This window comes from Melanaphis sacchari, unplaced genomic scaffold, assembly GCF_002803265.2.
Source record: "Melanaphis sacchari strain LSU unplaced genomic scaffold, SCAv2.0 Contig64_pilon_pilon, whole genome shotgun sequence".
In the NCBI taxonomy this organism is placed as follows: domain Eukaryota; kingdom Metazoa; phylum Arthropoda; class Insecta; order Hemiptera; family Aphididae; genus Melanaphis; species Melanaphis sacchari.
The window spans coordinates 147,290-168,707 of record NW_020271462.1 but is presented as its reverse complement, the minus strand read 5'-3'; the positions used below and the strand labels follow the sequence as shown (position 1 = coordinate 168,707).

The 21,418-nt window shown below is 24.8% G+C and overlaps 1 protein-coding gene across 2 annotated transcripts in view; it reads left to right on the top strand.

The window, feature by feature from the left end:
* The window catches only part of LOC112600462 (serine/threonine-protein kinase BRSK2), a 102,855-nt gene that overhangs the window by 39,447 nt on the left and 41,990 nt on the right, over nt 1-21,418 (top strand). For both annotated transcript variants that reach the window (XM_025347693.1, XM_025347694.1), the window contains exons 3-6: nt 9,030-9,115; nt 12,704-12,844; nt 19,357-19,507; nt 20,574-20,789. In XM_025347693.1, the coding sequence (XP_025203478.1) occupies nt 9,030-9,115; nt 12,704-12,844; nt 19,357-19,507; nt 20,574-20,789 (594 nt within the window). The remainder of the gene's footprint in view (nt 1-9,029; nt 9,116-12,703; nt 12,845-19,356; nt 19,508-20,573; nt 20,790-21,418) is intronic.

Sequence of the window (21,418 nt, the reverse complement as noted above, 5' to 3'; positions counted from 1 at the left end):
CCGAAACGTCCATTCCCTATTATTTAAGATATATTTTTTACGCAAATGTGTGATTTCCCCTTCATGTATATAATTTAACCTGTGAACTATCTGTAAAATATTTATATTACTTATTGTACTCGATGTATAGATTGTAATTTTTCATAATAAAGTCAAATATATTAAAAAAAAAAAAAAAAAAAATTGTTTGTCGTATTTTTTCTAAAATTATATTACACTTTTTGTTTGGTTATATTATATATTTCAGTATATTATTCCACTAGTAAAAACTTATTTTTTCATAAATTAGAATTTGTAAATATATTTGATTTTCTTTATTATATAATATAGTGGCATAGTATTTTCAATAAATATAAATTTAAACTATTGAAGTAGAAAAAAATATTTTTAGTCTATTTCGAGGGTGGTTACTTGTATAAAATCGAATTTATAGTTGGTGTTCTAAAGGGTAAAAGTAAAAATTATCCAGTACTTTTAATTTTTAAAGAAAATTAACAAAATAAATTTTTTACTTATAATATAAAAATGAATATGCATCTGCAAAACGCAAAGACTTGACATTTTTTTGAATATATTAATTTTAGCGATTACTAGATATATAATTACCTAATAAACGTAAGTATATGGCATATGAACTTAAAAACTAATTTTTATATTTTTTATTTTAAAGATGGGCTTACACAAAGATTTACTAGCTCATAAAAAACGAATATATTTTTGTTTGTATAGGGTAACCTTTAATTACAGAAAATAAAATGGTTATTACTATTGTGTATAATTGTAGACCTATATTTAAAATTTGGTCAAAACTACCCAAATAAATGTATTTAAAATATGCAAAACTCACATTTAACGGATTTTAAAAAACGGTAAATCCACAAGCATTTAATTTATTATGGGCAATGTCGTGCATAAACAACTAGAGTAGTGTAAAATATTATAGCCATTACATTTTTTAAAAATTATTTCAAAGTAATATTAAAACAACATATGGACTATATTATGATAGCTGTCATTGATATAGGTTAGATTACCTAGGTATCTAAAATGTTTTTCAAAATTCCGATGGATACAAAAATATTTAGATTTGCATTACAGTAGAGCTATCGTTTTTGAACTTATAATTTTTCATTCTAAGCCTCTCAAACCACAGCTTTTAGTAGTTTATATATTAGTTGTTATAATTATATGAGAAACGATAATAAACTATTATTGTAAGCATGATAGATACATTTTAAAATTGTTATAATTTTTCTACAATTTGATAATAACAAAAAAAAAAAAAAACACATACCAAAATTCAAATATAAAAATCCGAACCATAATTTAATTATTTATTTTTCCGTTAAATTTAAGTCGTAGCTATGTAGTATGTAGTTCATTATATACGTGTTTATATAAGTTATAGAATAGATATTGTTTCATTGAACATTATATAATACGTCAAACATTTTACACAAATAAAATTACGAAATTGAGTGGATTTATTTGATCACGACTATCACCATAAACTTGAAAAGTTGAAAATGATAATGTCTTAATCATTTTATCAAATTTTATTATAATATTCTATATTTATTCAATACCAATCCTACGTTCTGTATTATCATATTAACCAAGCACTTAAAAATTCGGCACATATTTTCTAAGTATATATACTCATTAGTCATTATACCTCTTGTCTATCATTTATGTAAATACTTAGATTTTTTAAGAATTTATGATACAAATATGCGATATAAAACTAGTTTTATGAAATTATTTAACAGAATATAGTTACACACGCTTGTTTGCTAGCTGTTAATTAATCTGTTTTGAAGCATCACTATCTTCTTTTATTTAATATGAAACTATTAAAATATTTTCTTCGTTTACTACAAAATTATTTAAAAATTATTTTTTACTAAATTAGTGATTTACTAAAAAAAAAGAAATAATCAAAAACTTGAAAGTATATTATCAAGTCAAGTTATTTGTAAGTTTTTCTTACAGCAATTAAAAAAAATGTGTAAAGTCTATTATTAAATTTTTATTGATTTTGAGTGTTTATTACCTTTTGGAACTTTAAAAATGCTTCGATTTTCATTGAGGATGTTTTTATGTAACAAATTAAATCTAGTTAGTAATTTGAGTTATAATACTAAATTTAGAAAAAAAGGAAATATGTACGTAATACTAATTTTCAACTAAATCAATTTTCATATTTTATTGAATTTTCACTAAATTTTCACAACAGAGAAAAATTATTTCATTACTGAAAATTTATAGATAAGATTTGAAATTTAATATAAGATTCTTCATTAGTATTTCATAATAAAACTAAAAAATCTAAAAATAAGAACATAAATTATTTTTAACTATTCAAATTTAGAAGAAAGTTGTTATTATTAAAAAAAAAAAATTATTTTAGTTATTATGTTGTAAATAACAATAATAATTTATATAGATATATAGGTACTATTGTCTGTTATAATTATTAAATATTAATGAAACATTAAATGCAATGCTTTTAGGGATAATTAACTTAACCTACTACCATATTACTAGTAGTAAAATAAATTACTATTTATATACTAACAATAAATATATAAAAAATATATATAAATACTCTTTTCTTTCTTTCTTTTTTTGTTATTAACTCAAAAACTACTAAAGCATTTTCAATAAGTTATTTAAACAGATTCTTTGAAACTATTGTGGAGGATTTTAGTTTCGTATTTTAACTCTTAACAGTTGGCTCACACGTGCATTTTTTATCGGCTCACGAAAATCTAATATTTTGATATTTTGCTTAGTGTTGTCATTGATTACTGATAAGTGATAATACATATTAAGTAGGATAGAAAATAATTTTTGTACCGTAATAAATTTTTCATTTAGTTTATAGCTTTCATATAAATGTAATATTATAATCACAGCTATACTATAACATATAATACTAGATTCAAAGTATATGGTGAAGGTTTAAATAATAAAAAAATACTCAATCGATTTTAACGATTCAAGGGGGGAGGGGGTTAGATAATTATATATAGATTGAACCAGTTATTTTAGGGTGGTGACTAGGGACTCACCATTAATAATATTAAAATAATAACCACGTATTCATTTATTCCTTGTAACATTGCGTGTACTAAACAGGTAAGAAAAAAAATTAATTATTTCTATCTGCAGCAGGTGGATTGCCAATTTCGCGTTTCATTTATTCTCTGGGCCACGTCGTATAATGTAACGGATAATATATTTTGATTATATATATTTTAGTTATTATACTGACAGACCGTATATTCTCTTTAAGTAGTTTTTTATTTTTATATGAAACAATTTATCATTGAATTTGAATTAAAATTAAACACGTATGTTAGAGTTACTCAATCACAAATTTATACACCCAACACCTACTGTATATCAGAGCGGTTACCTAATTTTACTATAAGTTTTTGAAGCCTATAACGATTTATTATAAAATTCAAATGAATTTTATATTAATTACTGTAAACTACTTATAAATGACCATATAAGTGTGCTGTGTGCGATTAAAAAATGACAGGGGGAATGAGGTGAAAATTGTTTTGTCAATATTATCAATACCGAAAATGTAATTACCAACTAAAACATTTTCAAGAAAAAGAGGTGAAAAAATGAGGTTACTTACATTAAATCGTTGAATAACATCATCAATATTTATATCATAAGCTAACTTTTATTTAACGATCATTGCTAGTAGTCATCTAGTCTGTCTTATTGCTTTATACTACATAAGTTTCTTTTGATTAAATTCAATTTTTTTAACGTTCGTTCACATTAACAAATAGTAACTGGAACAATAATGACTAACGAATGTTTTTAATATTTTTAATATATTATTGAAGATAGTTTCTATTAACCAGTTTATTTATGTACACATTTTTTTTTTTTTTTTTTTTTTATCACTTTTAAGTAAATTATTTGTGATGAAAAAGATTTAATTCACTATTAAAATTTTAGTTTCCAGATTAAAAGTTTTTGTTCATATCATCAAAATGTAATTCTAATAAATTGGCAATGCTTATTATGACATCCAAAGTTTCTTGGCTAAACCTAATATTAATACCATTAAATCATAATATGTTCTATTGTTGTATTATATACCTCATTTCATATCCTCATTTCTTATGAAATATTGTGTATTAGAATAACTATTAACTGTACTTAAAACTTTTCTTTACTGATGAAATCACAATTTGATTATCTTTACATAATTTTTAAATTTTTATAAATATTACCAAACAAAGATTCGATATTTCTCATTTAGTTTCAAGTGACTTCTCAAGATTTCTTTAATGGCTCAATTAATTGTATTGTAGTTAATAAATGAATATCTGATGTTTATAAAAATACACTTTTAATATTGAACATTATACAGGGAATAAGTATTTCTAATGCAAATACAAATTCTAAAATTTTTATTTTGATAATTATACCTAAACATTTAGCACGAATCAGTTTTAATGTAATAAAAAGTAACAAAGACTTAAACATATACTCGTGTCTCGTAGGTATAAGTTATTTAAGTTAACATAAAACTAAAACTTTAAACAAGTACATTGTAGACAAGTTTGTCAGTTGCCACACACCGGTATTAATATTTTTATTTAAGCTTATCTTATTATATCGTAACCGCGGGTATTGCCACAGCCGTTTATTTTATTTGTAAAATTTTTATCAGTTATCACTGATTGAACATTTTAAATTATAATAAGTGTTCGAACTCGGTATCTTTTTAATTGCCCGCCGGTTCAGAAAAACGTACATCTTCCCTCCCGCCGCCACAAAACTCCGCTATCGTCTCATAATTATTTCATGTGCGATATAATCGTCGCGAGACAGATATGGATCCGGCTGGTTTTGCCCGTCGACCTTTTTAATATAATATACGTGGTCAATTTCTTTTTGCAACCACCGGACGGTACATATCTGGGTGTGTTGCCCGTCGCCCTCACGCGTGTTGCGACGTAAAACTTTTTTTTTGGAAGGCAACCTAGTTGGTTGTTCCTCCACATTGTTTTTTTTATATAATTTTGTGCGTGTCGCCGTATGCCGCCGCTATAAACCTTGGTGGTTATTTTGGTCGTACTATATACGTGCGGATTCCATCGTTTTTGGACCAGTATCATCCGTCAGTGGACTGACAATCATCTTTTCATATCCGGAGGGAAGTGCAGAAGTTACCAGGTCGTCCTTTTGGTTGTTTATATTTCTTATATTTTATTATTATTCTGTATCACGCTACGTGAACCTGATTATATACTCTCTCCAATTTTTATTTTATATGTATATATATGTTACGATATTTTCAGTAACTTGTTTTGGGCGCCCTTTTTTTATTTAATCAATTCTTATATTAATCATTGTGGTGAAATATATGTTTTTTTTATTACATTGTATTTCTATAATTGTATATATTATACTGCTTAGAGTAACTCTTTTTATCCTCAGCACACCGCGAGTCGTGGCAGCAAACGGCTCGGAATTGCACGTGCTGTCCCGGCGACAACAATAAGACGTATACCACTGAATAATGGCTTATCGACAGAATAACTCAATTATCCACTCTCAGTAACGTTGGTAAAAATACGAGTAATTAGGTAATGATAAAGACGTGGATCTTTTAGTCCATATCACAGATTCGAGGTAAATTGTAATCGTATTTATTTCAGTCACTAACTCTCGAATACAATCGCCTAACTAATGACTGCTTAAATAAATTTAATAATATCAGTTTATTAAATTTATTAAATTCAGCCCGTGTGGGGTAGAAGGCAGGAGCAGCTGCTCACACTAACCATCACGTACGCAAGCTTATGTGATGACGAATTACACTTGAAATATATGCTAAACATGGAGCTGAGCTAGTTCCATGTTTTTTTTTGTTTTTTTTTTTTTTAATGTATGTTTTTACCTATTTTAAATCTGTTTTGTTATTAAGTTTGAATCGTTTCTCACTTTCAGGTATCTGACGTTCTTTACTCGTTTTTCACACATACAGCGAGCCCGACTATTTTTTCCCCTAGGAGAATTAATATTTAAACTGGGAACGAAACACGTTAGATAAATAGTAAGTTTAACCTTTCGTCAAGCAATCTTTGATAATATATTACGCTCCTACAGGGTTAAACTATTATTACTATTCTTTTTGAAACGAATGCCGAGAAATAATATTTAAAAGTGGCTGCGGCACTTATATAATCATATCTAGAGCAGAAATTATTTTAATTATGTTTACTTAAAACACAATTTCTATGGTAAATCGCAGCAATTATAATTATCATGATTTATTTTTCGTGACCTCGCAATTAAGCGGGCGTACACTTTTATTATTAAATTTGCCGAGTCGAAAACAAATCCGAAAAACAGCAGCGGTGGTTGCTGCACCCCCAAATGTTTTATGTGTCGATGTTGTGCGCCGCCGTTAAAACGCCGAAATGTCGTTTCGCGTGTTCGTAGTGTTATTATTGTCATTAATATTTAATAACTCGGTTAACATCCGCAAAGAAAATCATATAATAATAGTAACAACGACGATGATAGAAACGTCTGATATAATAATAATAATAATATACGTGCACGCCGTGTACGAATGTCAATTTCATTTGCATTGTTCGCGTGCTCGATGAACATGAAATGCTGGCGATATTATTCTTGGAAGGTTGGCTTACCATCGGAAAGTTTTCTCAGAAAAGCAGTATTACAATATTATGTCTATTAGTTAATTAATCGGTATTATTATGGTAACCGCGAAAAGCTCATTGACGTTTTGTCAACCAGCGGCGGCGGCAACATAGTTACTTTGATTGTTTTACAAAGCACGAGCTCCGACGTATAATTTCGAGAACATAGTTTATAATTATTTGCACACATGCATGGTGTTACTACACGTAATAATAACATACTCGCTTTACACACTCGCCCACCCGCCCACCTGCCCACACACACGAGCATTTCGTGCGCGTGCATCGTATATCGAGAGTTTGTTCAAAGGGTAGCTCTTTTTCTTTTCGATTTACCGTGATATATTTATGAATACGACACAGACAGCAACTGTTAGATAATACGATTCCCGGTTTACCCGATCGAATGTATAAAACAGTATTATTTTTCGATCAAGAAGACGTTCAGAAATGCGGTTGGTTCTATGTATAAAATATGTATGCACGTGTATGTCGATTAACGCAGAATTTATGGCGAAAACACCGAGAATACATCCTTGGACTTATATTAGGTGTATTTAATTATGTTGGATGTAAATAATGATTTTTTTTCGTTCTTAAATTAATGTTTTTTTTTGTAGAAGTGCTTGTAAATAATGTGCAAATATGAAATACAACCGAGAAGTAGGTACTAAGTTCTAGAAGTACTAATCTATATTTTTAAGCGTATAATATATTATACAATATTGAAATTATTTTTATAAGTTACACCTTAGCAATGAGAACGGGGTGTATTTCATTTTTATTCCCGACTGTTAATGTGGCTCTGCAATACGTTTATCCTTGCAAATGATCTATTAAAAAGAAAATATCGAAAGTCGTGAGATAGACGAGTTCAAAAAATGATTTCCGTCAATATACACTCTAGGAACATGATAGTGATTACATGATCAACTGATATATTGAGAATAATTATTGTGATAAGCATTTCCTATAAAATAAGAAAAACAACTCTAGACTTAAGTGAATTTGAGGGGTAGCTTTTATATTTATTCGGACTTAACTACTTTATTTTAAATGACTTGACCCGTCTTATAATTATATTACAACAGATGCTAATACACATTATAATGATACTACATCTATGTAGCTATTTAACTATTTAGGTATATACCTAAATTATAACACATTTTACATAATATTATAGCTTAAATATTGATATTTTTGTTAGTTTAACTTTAATGCACTTTTTTCTAGGGTGGATACAATGAGTGGGCTATATGTGTGCTGAATCTGGGAAGGCTTTTTATTACCATCTCAGAAATAGATACTGTTCTATCGTTTATTAGTTGATCTATAGTAACGCTAACCTAATTATTTTGTCTATAAAACTATAATGGTTGTTGATAATTTGGTATATTTATCGCTTATTATTAGAGTTTAAATGTTGTATCGATTTATAAGGTTCTAAACTTATCAATTAAAATAAAGTACAATTATTAAAATATTCTAGAAAAAGTATTTAAAGTTATTATAAAAAGCCCCGATGTCTAATTCTTTTAAATTATATTATAAAATAGAACTTCAAATGCCTATTAAAAAAAATTGTGCGTATGTACCTCAAATAGTCAAATCAGGTATAATAATTTATAAACATATCATATTAAATTTTTATGTTTATTTATCTAAGAAAATTGTATCTAAAAAAAATATTTTTTCGGCAATAATCGAAAAAAATTAAAGATAATTGAAAATTTCTCAATTCAAAATATAGTGTCAATGTATTCAAAATATTTCATCATGTATAGAAAATAATCATATTAAAATTTATTTTTTTAAAAAATGCAAGTATCTACAGTCATACATTTATGAATTACAACAAAATATGAAAAGTAGTTTGAAGAGAAATGATTATCATATAAATGAATATTTAATGTCGTAAACATTTAACTTAAAATTCTCATAAATAATTAATGTAACTTATCAGTATTTTTTTGTATATATATAATGAGTAAAATACTATTGAGAAAGTTTGAATTAAAATTTAAAATTTGAGTTAACAAAAAAAATTTTTTTTTATAAATTTCTAACTGTAAAATAGTTTAAAAACGTTCAAGATTTTACGAATTTTGTCAAAATTTTAACTTAAATTGCTTATAATAAAATATTGTGATTATTAATTTACGTGTTTTATTTTTAAATTTATAACTAAACAAATTATGAGGAATACTTTATTTAAATTTTGAGTATTAAATATTTTGTGACAATTTTAAGTGTACACATCAATTTTTTTTGAAGTTAAATATTGAAATATTATTAATTGTTTTTATTTGGTTTCAGGTGGAAAGAGAGATTGCAATAATGAAACTCATTGATCACCCGCATGTGTTGGGCTTGTCTGACGTCTACGAAAACAAACGATACTTGTGAGTCGAGTGGTTAAAATATTTTAATCGTTTACATGAATTTAATTTCATTCGTGTTCGATTAAAGTTAATCCTATATTTTATAGTTATTATATAATATAAATAGTACTATTATATTTATTTGCTTTGAATAAGTTATCTTATCTCCAATATATATTATTTGAGGGAAGAAATATGAACTCTAGTAATATGATATCCTATTCTGAACACTACGTAAATAATATTAATAAATACTTATACAGTTATAGTTATTCATATATATATATATATATATACAATATACATATTTATTTATTTATTCAAAATGATTGATATAACTGTATACAAAATAGCGTTATAAAACCAGAAAATTCAATGTGAAATTCTTATCATAACCCTTAATCATTGACGTACCAAATACATCATCATTATACGATGTTCTATGGTAAAAAACGAGTATCTCGTTTTTTATTTATTTTTTTATTTTTGTGGTATTTTATAAGCAATATCTAACAGCAACAATATAAATAGTACTATATGATTAAGTTACTCTATTTTATTCTGTATTTAAAGCCTTAACCTATTGTTTTAAGGCTTAAATTTGGAATGCTGCTTTTAACATTGTTATTAAAATTTATTATACCTGAAAGAGATTCAATCTCAGATACTTTTTAACAAAAGTTATTATAAATGTTTATAATTTGAATAGCTGGAAAAATAAATACAAATAAAATCAATATCAAGGTTTTAGCAATAAATAAAATACAAGAATTATAATACTCATTTGACTTCCAATCCGAGTTAAAATATCTTATTATATTATTACTGAGAAATCGCATACAAAATTCTACTATAAAATAATGGAACTTATCTTCTCACTGAAAACCATAATGTTAATGCCACAGTAGTGTTTTGCATATTGTTATTGTCAAGGACTTAACGGCGAAATAAGAATTAATTTATGATGATAATATTTTTATTTCCATAATTACAAATATTCAATATTTATATACTCGTATTATTAAATAATAATTAAAATATTTCAACTCATTTTTTATATAATTTTAAATACATTTAAAACTTACTATTTTTTATTATTAAACTATAGAATATAGATAAACTTTCTCATTTAACAAAATAATTATATATTTTAATTGAAATTTTAATATTATAATTATCATACACTATTGTCTTTCTTAATGTATAGAAATCTGGAGATCTATCATACTTTAATAAGGACGATGAGTTTTCAATGAAATTTCTACTAAAATAATACTATTTTGAAATATGAAGTTTTTAAATGTAAAAACAAAAACAAATTTATTAAATTTGGTCCAATGAATAAACACGATTTTACATTTATTTTCGTCATGTCTGTTTATATGTATATGCGTCAATATTAATTAATTATTTAAAAATACAATTACTATTAAGTACAAAGTATTTGAAAACAAATGTGATAGGTTGTATATACATACAGCTGTTCATTTTAATGGTTTTTGATTTTGGAACTAATGCAGTTTATTGATAAAGTAAATAATGACATTCAATATCGTTTGAAAACCGAAACCAATGTACATTAATATTTGTCCGATGAATAAAATAACGCAAATATAAGGTATATGAAAAAAGTAAACATAAGTATACAATTTCAACATTATTGTTAAGTAAAACGCACGTAGGTGCGGTACAATTTGTTATGTAGGTACCTACTATTATAGGTATTAGATGCCCATATGATATCTTTGTAACTTTTATAATTTATTTATCCACCAAAATCATGATGGTTTATAAAGTTATAGGTGTTTGTTAACGATTGCATTATTAAATATTTAATGAGCAACAGAATTTTATTAAAGTAGTTTAAAAAAAATAAAACATAGGTAAACGATGTTCCATTTACAATGATTCAAATACTAGGTAAAAATATCCAATAATAATTTTAATTGCTATAAAAAATCTACAGGCAAAATAACGCGAGCTAGCCGAATAATATAATCTCTGACACAACATTTTCATTAAGAAGTATAAATTGTCAAATTACAAGTTTTATTTATAAACAAATCCACAAAAAAACTTAATGTCTATGTGTATCTAGAAATAATATTCGATAAATCTAGTCTCTACAAATAGTTATACACGAAGACAGAATTACTATAAATAACAGAAAACATGCATTCCAAACTAAATACGAGTACTTACAAACCTCTTTCCAAGCCCATATATTTATAAGGTATCCAAAAATGGAGTTCTGCTGAAAAATCCAAATATTTCAGTCAAAAACCTTTCGGCTAATCCAACATCACATATTAACGTAAATCGCAAATTAAACTATCCATTCAGATTTAGAAAACTCAGCATTTAATAACTCCTAAACATCTAAAATTTGCATTTAGGGATCTTAATTGAAAAACTATAATGAATAAGGCAATTATTATGTTATTCATTATTTTAAGATAAAACAGTGCAACGATTTGTTATTACAGTATAATTGCATTGATAAAAGTGTAAGTCACTTCTTTCTTAAGACTAGATATAAAAATTAACAACAAACAAAAAATATTTTCATTTGACGAAAAAAAAATGTACTAATCGTCTCTTTAAATTTAAATTTAAAAAAATATAATATTGGTACATTGGAGAGGTAATATTTTATTGATTCTCTCAATGGTCTCGATTCAAGCGCAAAAAAAAAAAATACCGAAAGGTTGAAAAACAGTTTAGAGTTTATACTAAATCTTATGAAATGCCCGTATTTAATAAGAAATCAATTGTAGTTTAAGAATAATAACAATCAAGACATAAAATGTTCAACAAATTTCAATTTTAGTGGATATCATTTAATATATATATATACAGAAATATTAGTTTGTACTTTGTGGAATTACAATAATGGAGATTTTATAATGTGATACTTTATTTTTATACAATTCAAAATGTATTTTATTTCTCAAGAGCTGAAAATTAAATAAAAATTGCCTTTAGGAAATTTAGGTAATCTTTTAAAATTCAAAAATCAAATAATATTGCTATATAACTCAACAGTTCAACATGAAATTAATCGCATACATAATATTTTGTTTTTAATTAAATACTTTTCCAATATAATATTAAATTATTTTTATTTTATTTTTAACTACATTCATTTGACGATGTTCTTTGTTAATTTTAAGTAACATTAAATTAAATTGTAGTTTAGTTAAATGCCACTTATACACCTTTAATTAAAGCACGATAAAATTTAAACAGAATTCTTAATGACCTAGTAATAACCGACCGCCGTTGAAAATATTTTTTTATAATAAATCTTATAACTGATGATATAATTTTCGAATGCCGTAATATTTAAAATAAATTTATGTTACGTTAAATGAGCAAAATTAAACTTATGGTCAACATTTAGCCAATAAATCTTGCAGTTTAACTCCAAGCATTACGTCATGGCTTATAATGTATCAATGACACGATTTATATGTATATACACTAAATTTCGTTATTTATTCTCAGAAATGATTATGTTTTTGACTGCAGTATAACAAAAGCCTGATATGTTAATAACAGTAGTTTTAATTTTAATATTATATAATAGTTATATACTTACGATTTCAGATACTTAATACTGGAACATGTGTCCGGTGGCGAACTGTTTGATTACTTAGTTAAAAAGGGGAGACTGACGCCCAAAGAAGCTAGAAGATTTTTTCGACAAATTATATCTGCGTTGGATTTTTGTCACAGTCATTTAATATGGTAAGCATACGTTTCATATATTAGTGTGTCATAGTAAATTTATTTGATTGTTATATTTTATGTCTAAACTATAATTATTTAGTACTAGAATTTATTGAAATATTTTTTAATGCAATAAATGTAAATAAGTCATATATTATATTTACTATAATTTTTTATTGTTGAAAAGCTGTATTTAATTAAAATCGAAATATTTGATATTAAAATATATTAGGTACCATTAGTTCAAAACGTTAGCAATGATATATTTTATATTTCATGACAAGACATATACATTAAGAATAATTCAATCTATTATAAATCCAAAACTATAAGTCAAAGACTTTAATAAAAAATGTCATTGCCATTGAGAAAGAGAATGTACGTATTTATTTCCTTTGACCATTATTACTATTGGGTTATTGGATATTAATATACCTACCTAAAAAAGTGGTGAATAGAAATAACTTAAAATATTTATAAAAAAAAATTCAAAACTGTATTTAAATAAATTGAGTTTATAAAATTGTAAACATTTTTTTTATAATTTTCATGTATACATTTTTAAATACTGAGAAAAATAAAAACGAACATAATGTGATAACGAATATATAATAAAATATCTATTTAACTTTGACTTTTTTTAATTCGAAATATAATAATAATTGTAATAATTACACATATGTTCATACACATATTTTAATCTTATGGTTTTTTATCAATACAAAGTAGAGTTATATATTATTATTAACAAGTTTAAGTTAATACGGTTTTAATTGATTATAATATGGCTGTTGCTACATAAAAAAATTACTTTTATGATCGTTAGGATTTTACATGCCCATAAAATAAATATTTGTCACATCGAATATATTTTTTATATTTATGTATTAGTTATGTAATGTAGATAATAAAAAAACATATAAGAATTATTAGAAAAAAAAATGTTTTTGTTTTTAAGTCACGTGCTAGGGTTAAAGGGTTATAACGGTAGTTACTACCGATTAATTTTCGGTGCACATCATGCAAATTATACAACTTGTCAGCCATACAAACATTTTAAAATCTTTCAAAAAAATTAGAATTACTCTTAGGTTATGTTAAATAAGTTTTTAAAACATTTCCACCAACGTTTAAAGAAACTAACAAAGTTTGTTTCCGAACATACATAATTCAAGGAAAAATAAATTGTAGGTATAAGCAACTTGCAAAGACCCACATTAAAAATCATCTCCATTTATTTATAATATTTAATCTCAACCTGTTTCAGACTTAAATTATGTAATAAGTATACTAATTTACACCATATAAAAAATTTTAAATTCGCTTTTTACTAAGACATTAAATATTTCTGCATATTTCTTATCCATAATCACATGCAAATTCTCCAGTTTACGAGTACACAGTTTATTACCATTCATTAATTTTAAAATTTTACCACCAAATCCTTACTTTTAATTAGCTATACATAATTATATATAATATTATTATGTATTACAGCTATAATTGTAATATTGTAATAATTTTTCAAGTTGTAGTACTATTGGAAAAAAATTCATTAAAAATAGATAGTAGTAAACAAATCAAAAAAAAATCACATAAAATATTTTAGTTAGATTAATTCAACTGACGCATTTAATCGTAAAACTGTATATGTCATTACTCATTACGGTATAAAACACAATAATTGTTTGAATATTAACCGCTTGAAGTATTATAATGCACGAATTTAGCGAACTATTTTCAATTAAATTCATAGACTACATTTTTTGAGCAGCTTCTATAATGTATAAAATAGGTCAGTTTGTGGGCGCCAAATGATTATTTATAATAACATAGAGTAACGTATTATAAGTGAGATGTGATGATAAAGGACATGACCAAGAGTAATTTAACATCTCGTAATAATCGATTTGTAACAAAATATTAGTGCAGACACTATACGAGTAGGTTTTAGCGAATATTAAACTGCATGGTGTATCATTAATAAGGATGGGTTCATTTTAATAACTAACTATACCTGTGGCACTAGATAGTTTGACATCCAGTCTAAAAAATGAATAGCGACTTTATATTATCATAATGAACAGTTTAGAAATAATGATGACGTTGATGCCTATGTTTTTTATTTAGATTAAAACGAATCCAACATTCGGTTTCAAATTTGAATAGGAAGATACAATTGACTTTTTGATAAATATGAATGCAGAAATTGTCTCAAAAGAGGATTATCATTTATAAAAACCTAGGATTATATAATAATAATTATTATTTTTATTTATTTTTTATTGATTATAATATATTTAAGCTATAACGATAATTTTTTATTTTTATACAGTTACTATGAGTTATATTTTTCTTAACTTGGTTTTTTATATGACATAAATAAGTTAGATTTTTTTTAAGGGAAACTAATAGGTAATGGTTAGTTTTTGTCTTAGGACTTCATCTAAAGAATTGAATTGAATTTATTTTACTCCTAGTTTTTCTGAATATTTCTTATTTAATATCTTAGTATCTTACTTTAAATACGTTATTGTTTGTGAAAATATAAACAACAATTTTGTGTTAGGATTTGATTTAACTTTGAAGTAATTGATATTTTAATTTAATTAATTTTGAAAATACTCTGTTTTACAGTTAAAAATTGGTACTAAAGGTGACGTGAATGAGCTTACACAAACTCTATTTTAATCACATTTGAATTGTTTTCGTTTTAAGCCTTATATTTACGTAGTCTAACCAAAGAAAAAAATTTGTATATTATCCATTCCAATTACTACAAAATTAATTTATCAATATATATCGAAATAGGTATATTTTTTATACATCCAGTCACCATAATTTTACTTCATATTCCATTTTTGTACAATTGAATAAACATTTTTAAGTTAAATTTTACAATAAGTAATATATTATTAAGATGAAATAATATTCATTGTATTGATGATATTTTATAAGGAATTAAAGAATATTTAGTTAGGGTGTTTTTTATGTATATATAATATAAATCATAAATATTTTTGCTGTTTGGTTCTTTAAAGTTGATAGATTACTGAGAACTTAATACCTAACATTATGAATATTTTGTTTTTAAATAGTCCCATAATAATTTTATTAGGTTTCAATTTTTTTAAGAAAAAAAGCTATGATGAATTGAACCGTTTATTAATCTACATTACTGTATCAATATTTTTAATTTATAATCATGGTCTAAGTATAATACATACTAGATCCACTGTTAAATCTATTTTTAAGTTTTATATAACCTATTTTAAGTTAGTTCAAAAACTAATAGCTCAAATGTTAATTTTGATATATTACAATTTCCAGAAAATGATCTACTATACTAATTAACAGCAAAAAAAAAAAAATGGTATTTCTTTGAAGAATAGAAATTTGTTAACCAAAATTAATTAAGATCTTTTACTACTTTAAAAAAAGCCTGCTTAAGTAGAAAAGTAGATCAAAAAAATACAAAAATTTAAAAATATAATCTTTGAGTATATTTAAAAATTTAAAAATCCAAAATTCGGATAAATTAAATGGAAACATTTTGGGAGGGATGAACATATTTGGTGAATTATAATTTTTAGATATTGTTTAACATACATTCTTTTTTTTTATTTTTAAAACTTGTAATAATATCATACATATTTTATATTTTACTTAAAACATTTGCAGTATAAAAATAGAAACTTTTTAGTATTATTATAGTATTACGAGGTTATTCTTTTACATAAATAAACAAATATGTATAAGAACGCTGTTTTCTAAGCATGTAATCATTTTATATACTTATTTTTTTTTTACATTTTCAAAATTTTTTGAATTTTTAGAAAATTTTACTCATAATTTAATAAATTGAGCAGAAAGCTTGAAAATATAAAGTAAGAATACCTTTAATAAATTATTAAAACACAGTTGTTGATATAATTATAAATGCAAAATATTATAATATTACATATGTCAATAAAGTTTTAAGTTGTATTAGAATTTTATAGTGGTAAGAAAATTTAAAAAGTTAAAATTAATTGATTGTTTTAATTTTTTATACACTGTTCAGATTAAAATCTACAATAAAATATAGAATGTTTTAGTATTTCTTATAAATACCTTAACAAAATAATAATACGTTTAAATTGTTAATTCTTTTTTTGATGGTAATTTAAATAAGGTTTTAAAAAAAGGTATACTGTATAGCTATTTTTCGGGACTTTTAATCCCAAGCTTTTGTGAAACACATAACATTTATGTAGTACAAGACGTATATGAATTCCTACTAGAAAAAAAGATCAGAAGTAATTATACGGTCGTATGAATATTATAATTGTTGGAGCGACGTGCCTGGACATTTATCGTTAGGTATCCCCAAAAATAATAGTATTATACAATTATGCATTTAAAAAAAATAGTTAAAAATCTCTGGTGGTTATTTTACAGTATAAAATGTACGATGATAAATTCAACCCAACATTACTATTGTACTGTATAATAAGTATGTGCATAAATATTATGATCTTAGTTCTAAATAGTTTTTTCAAGGTTGATTAAAAGTATATCAGTACACCATATTCATTATTTTTCTCTTTAATCCACGTGCACAGTATAAATAAAACGCAAATTCATAAAAATTTCATTCAATTTGAATAATCTTAAAATAAAATCACCTATTACAAAACATATATTCTCTCTTTCAAAAAAAAAAAAAAAAATGCAATATCTATTTAAATTAAAATATATATTATTTTATTTTTAAATCAAATAATAAAATATAAAACCAATAACTCTAATTTTTAAAAATATTATCACTTAGAATTTTTCAATTTTAATTTTCTATGAAGATTATTCTAAAACCATAAAATATGATTTTTTATGAACGCGATTTATCTATGTAACAACGTTTATGGTGAATTAGATATATAAATATCCACTGATATATTAATAAGACTGTACCATTAACAGATAAAATTGACTTTTCTTTGCTTAACATTAGTATGTAGAACAATATACTATACCAACGATATATCCAAAATTTAAATCATACACTTTTCACTTATAATATATTTTAACATCACAATATTCGATAATCGATTTTATCCTATCGCAATGCATTGAATTTCTTTAATAAAGTTCTTATATTTTTTCATTTTAACATCGAGTGTGATATTAGATTAAATTTTAAATTTTAAATAATTGTCAACAATTTTCACAGAAACAATATTTTTATTTTTATTTAGGGGTAACTCAGTTCACAGGGCCCTAATAATTTATATAGACATTCGCCCTGTAATATTCGTGTCCTTTTCGTTGAAACTCACTTAACTAAAACATTACAATGATCCGTTTCGAAATAATAAATGATCACCGCTGTCAGCACCAGTGATTTTTGAAAATTTTCGTGTAATAATAATGATGACAATATATTAACGAAAATGACGTGTATGTAAACCATATATATTGAACATGTGTGATAAATATTGCTATAGGTAAAAGTTTTGGCTACGGTTCAATGTTCATTGCGATTATTGTGATTATCTATATTTATTTTGTATTATCTATTGACTCATGTGATGAACTTTCATATTATAATGTGCGAAAATCAATTTAAATTAGTTTTAAAAGTAATATTAGGACTTATAGCGTAGTTACAATATGTTTTGAAGAGTGTTTAATTTTGAAATCCCAAAAATTTGCAAATTATGTTGTAAATAGAAATTCATTAAATCTTTATTTTTTTTTTTTTTATCTAATTTTGAAAATTTAATACAGGATTCTTTAAACATTATCCCACCTAGAACAAAAAAAAAAAAGTTTACCTAAAAGTAATTTAAATTTTTTATGGCCTTTGAAGTTTTTACAACATAATTAGATATTCATCTGCATAATAACTATGTTTTTCTCATAACTTTATAAAATATTAAAATACATACATATTATAATATTTTAAAAAATAAATATTATTTTATAAATATCTATAATGGACATACACGACAGTGCTGTACTCGATTTGCCTATTCAGGAAGCCGTGTGATTATGATCATTTCGATAAAAAGCGGTAGATAAACATTATTATTATTAAATCATTATCTTATATACGAAACTATGACATGTCAGGAAAGTAATAAAAATTGATATAATGCAAAAAAAAAGAAAAAAAGTTATGTTAAATCGTGCACCCAGAGAATATAATATACACTTAGTTATCGGTTGTCATGTTTTATTAAATAAGTGTAAGAAAATTCTTTGGTCACATTTTATGTCAAAAAGAGATGCATTGTCATATAACTAAAATATAGAGTATGCAATCAAAATTTATTGAATACAAATAAATAATCCACTCCCATTGCACAATAATTTGATTATTGGTCGATCGTCTTTGTCGTGTTTTTTGATGGGTAAAAATGACAATCGGCATCTATGTAATGAATACTAATCAATAATTAATATAGAATTGTTTATTCGACGGTGATCTACTTTTAATAGTAAGTAATATTTGATTAAATGGTTGTATTTTGTTTGTATTTCCGCAGTCACAGGGATTTAAAACCGGAAAACTTGTTACTGGATGAAAAGACCAACATCAAGATCGCCGACTTCGGTATGGCATCCTTGCAGCCCAACGGCAGCATGCTTGAGACTAGTTGTGGTTCTCCACACTACGCGTGTCCTGAAGTTATCCGAGTAATTTTTCTCTTTAATATACATTATACATACAAATTTAATCCTGTACAACATGAATTATAATTGCACGCTACACAGTGGTGAAGTAGGCTAATTCAAATTATTTTCAGGGCTTTATAATATACAAGTATACTCCAGATAGAATATAGAAAAACTTGAGAATTTTTAATGAACTATCAATATAACGTTTTTCTCTTTGTTCCAAGAAATATTTCAGTGGCATATTTGAAGTTTTTGTTAGGTGAATCAATTAGGGGATTCCTTGAGAAAGGACTGAGAAAGAAAAGAGTTTCTTTGAATTTAAGTCTTGGTTTTTTTAACATATTTCAATTGCAACTTTATTAATATAATAAAACAGTAAAATTAATATAAACAAAATAAAAAAAAAATAAATGTTTTATTTTACCATCCTTTTATAATACATTTCAGTTACGCCATTGGAGTGTTTTACCTTTGATGATTATTATAATAACATAATTATTAGAATATTTACTAAAGAATTTTCAGTGGTAACATTCTTTATAATCCAAAATATATTTAAACCGTAATAGTTAAAATTATTCAGCTGTTTGTTCCCTTACGTATAATATTATCATATACTTAAAACTTGGTGATTTTTTTTTTATTATAAAAAAAGTACTTTGTAACCTGACATCCACACCATAGTTTCTATGGAACTTTAAGGCTATCATATAAATAAAAATACAGCGATTTTTCATTTAGATGAATTTTTGAAAATCACAATTCATTTGAACAATTTAGCATAATTCATTTGAGCGATTTTATAATAATGTGTTGTAATATTCAATCAATGCATATTTTTTGCTATTTTACATTTTCGAGACTATCCATGAATTTCATTGGTGTGATTAAAAATGTATTGTTATTTTTATTATTAAAAATCACAAATTAAGTTTGAAAAGCATTTTTGTAAAAAATGTTTTTATATAAATTAAACACATTTTTATCTGAAGATTATTTTAAATATACTCGTAATATTATAAAAATATTTCATTACAACTATACTCGGGACTTAAACGGGATTTTTTACCTACATAACTTTCAGGGTGAGAAATATGATGGTCGGAAAGCAGACGTTTGGTCGTGTGGTGTAATATTGTACGCATTGCTGGTCGGCGCGCTACCCTTCGACGATGACAACTTGCGCCAACTGTTAGAGAAGGTGAAAAAAGGCGTTTTTCATATACCACATTTTGTACCACCGGATTGTCAAAACTTGCTTCGTGGAATGATCGAAGTCAACCCGGAAAAACGGTTAACCGTAAGTGTTTCGAATGTTTAAAATATTTAGTGTGACTAATAAAAAATTATGTTTAGTGATTAGACAAATAGGTTAACAGAGTATTTTTATTTGGAGAGGAGATAGAGGTCAAATAAAAATAAAGATTTTTCACCTATTGTGTGCTTGTAATATTGTAAAGTTAGTAAAAATATAATATCAAGTATTATTTATATTATAATGTGCAATATTTCAAGTTTACGAATTATAATATACTTATTATGAATATAAATTATTAGTAATAACGAGACACATACAAAAAATAATTTTCAAGCTGTAGCATAATGCTATTAAATGATTATTTGATATTTAGTATTAACTATTATTTGTAAATAACTAAGAAGTGTTGCAAGGAATACAATCCTTTATAATCGTGATTATAAAATATAAACACATTATCATCATAATATTGAGAATGCTAAGAGTATAATAAATTTTAATATAATAAAAATAATTTATTGTTCATATCATTACTCAAATTTTCGTTTGAAAAAATTTTGTCGTTCAGTATTAAGTGTTACTCTTTTATAGTATTTTTCCACCTCATATTATCATATTTTTTCGGCCCCTCTCAATGTCATACATGTATATTATTTTGTAGAAGTGGTCAT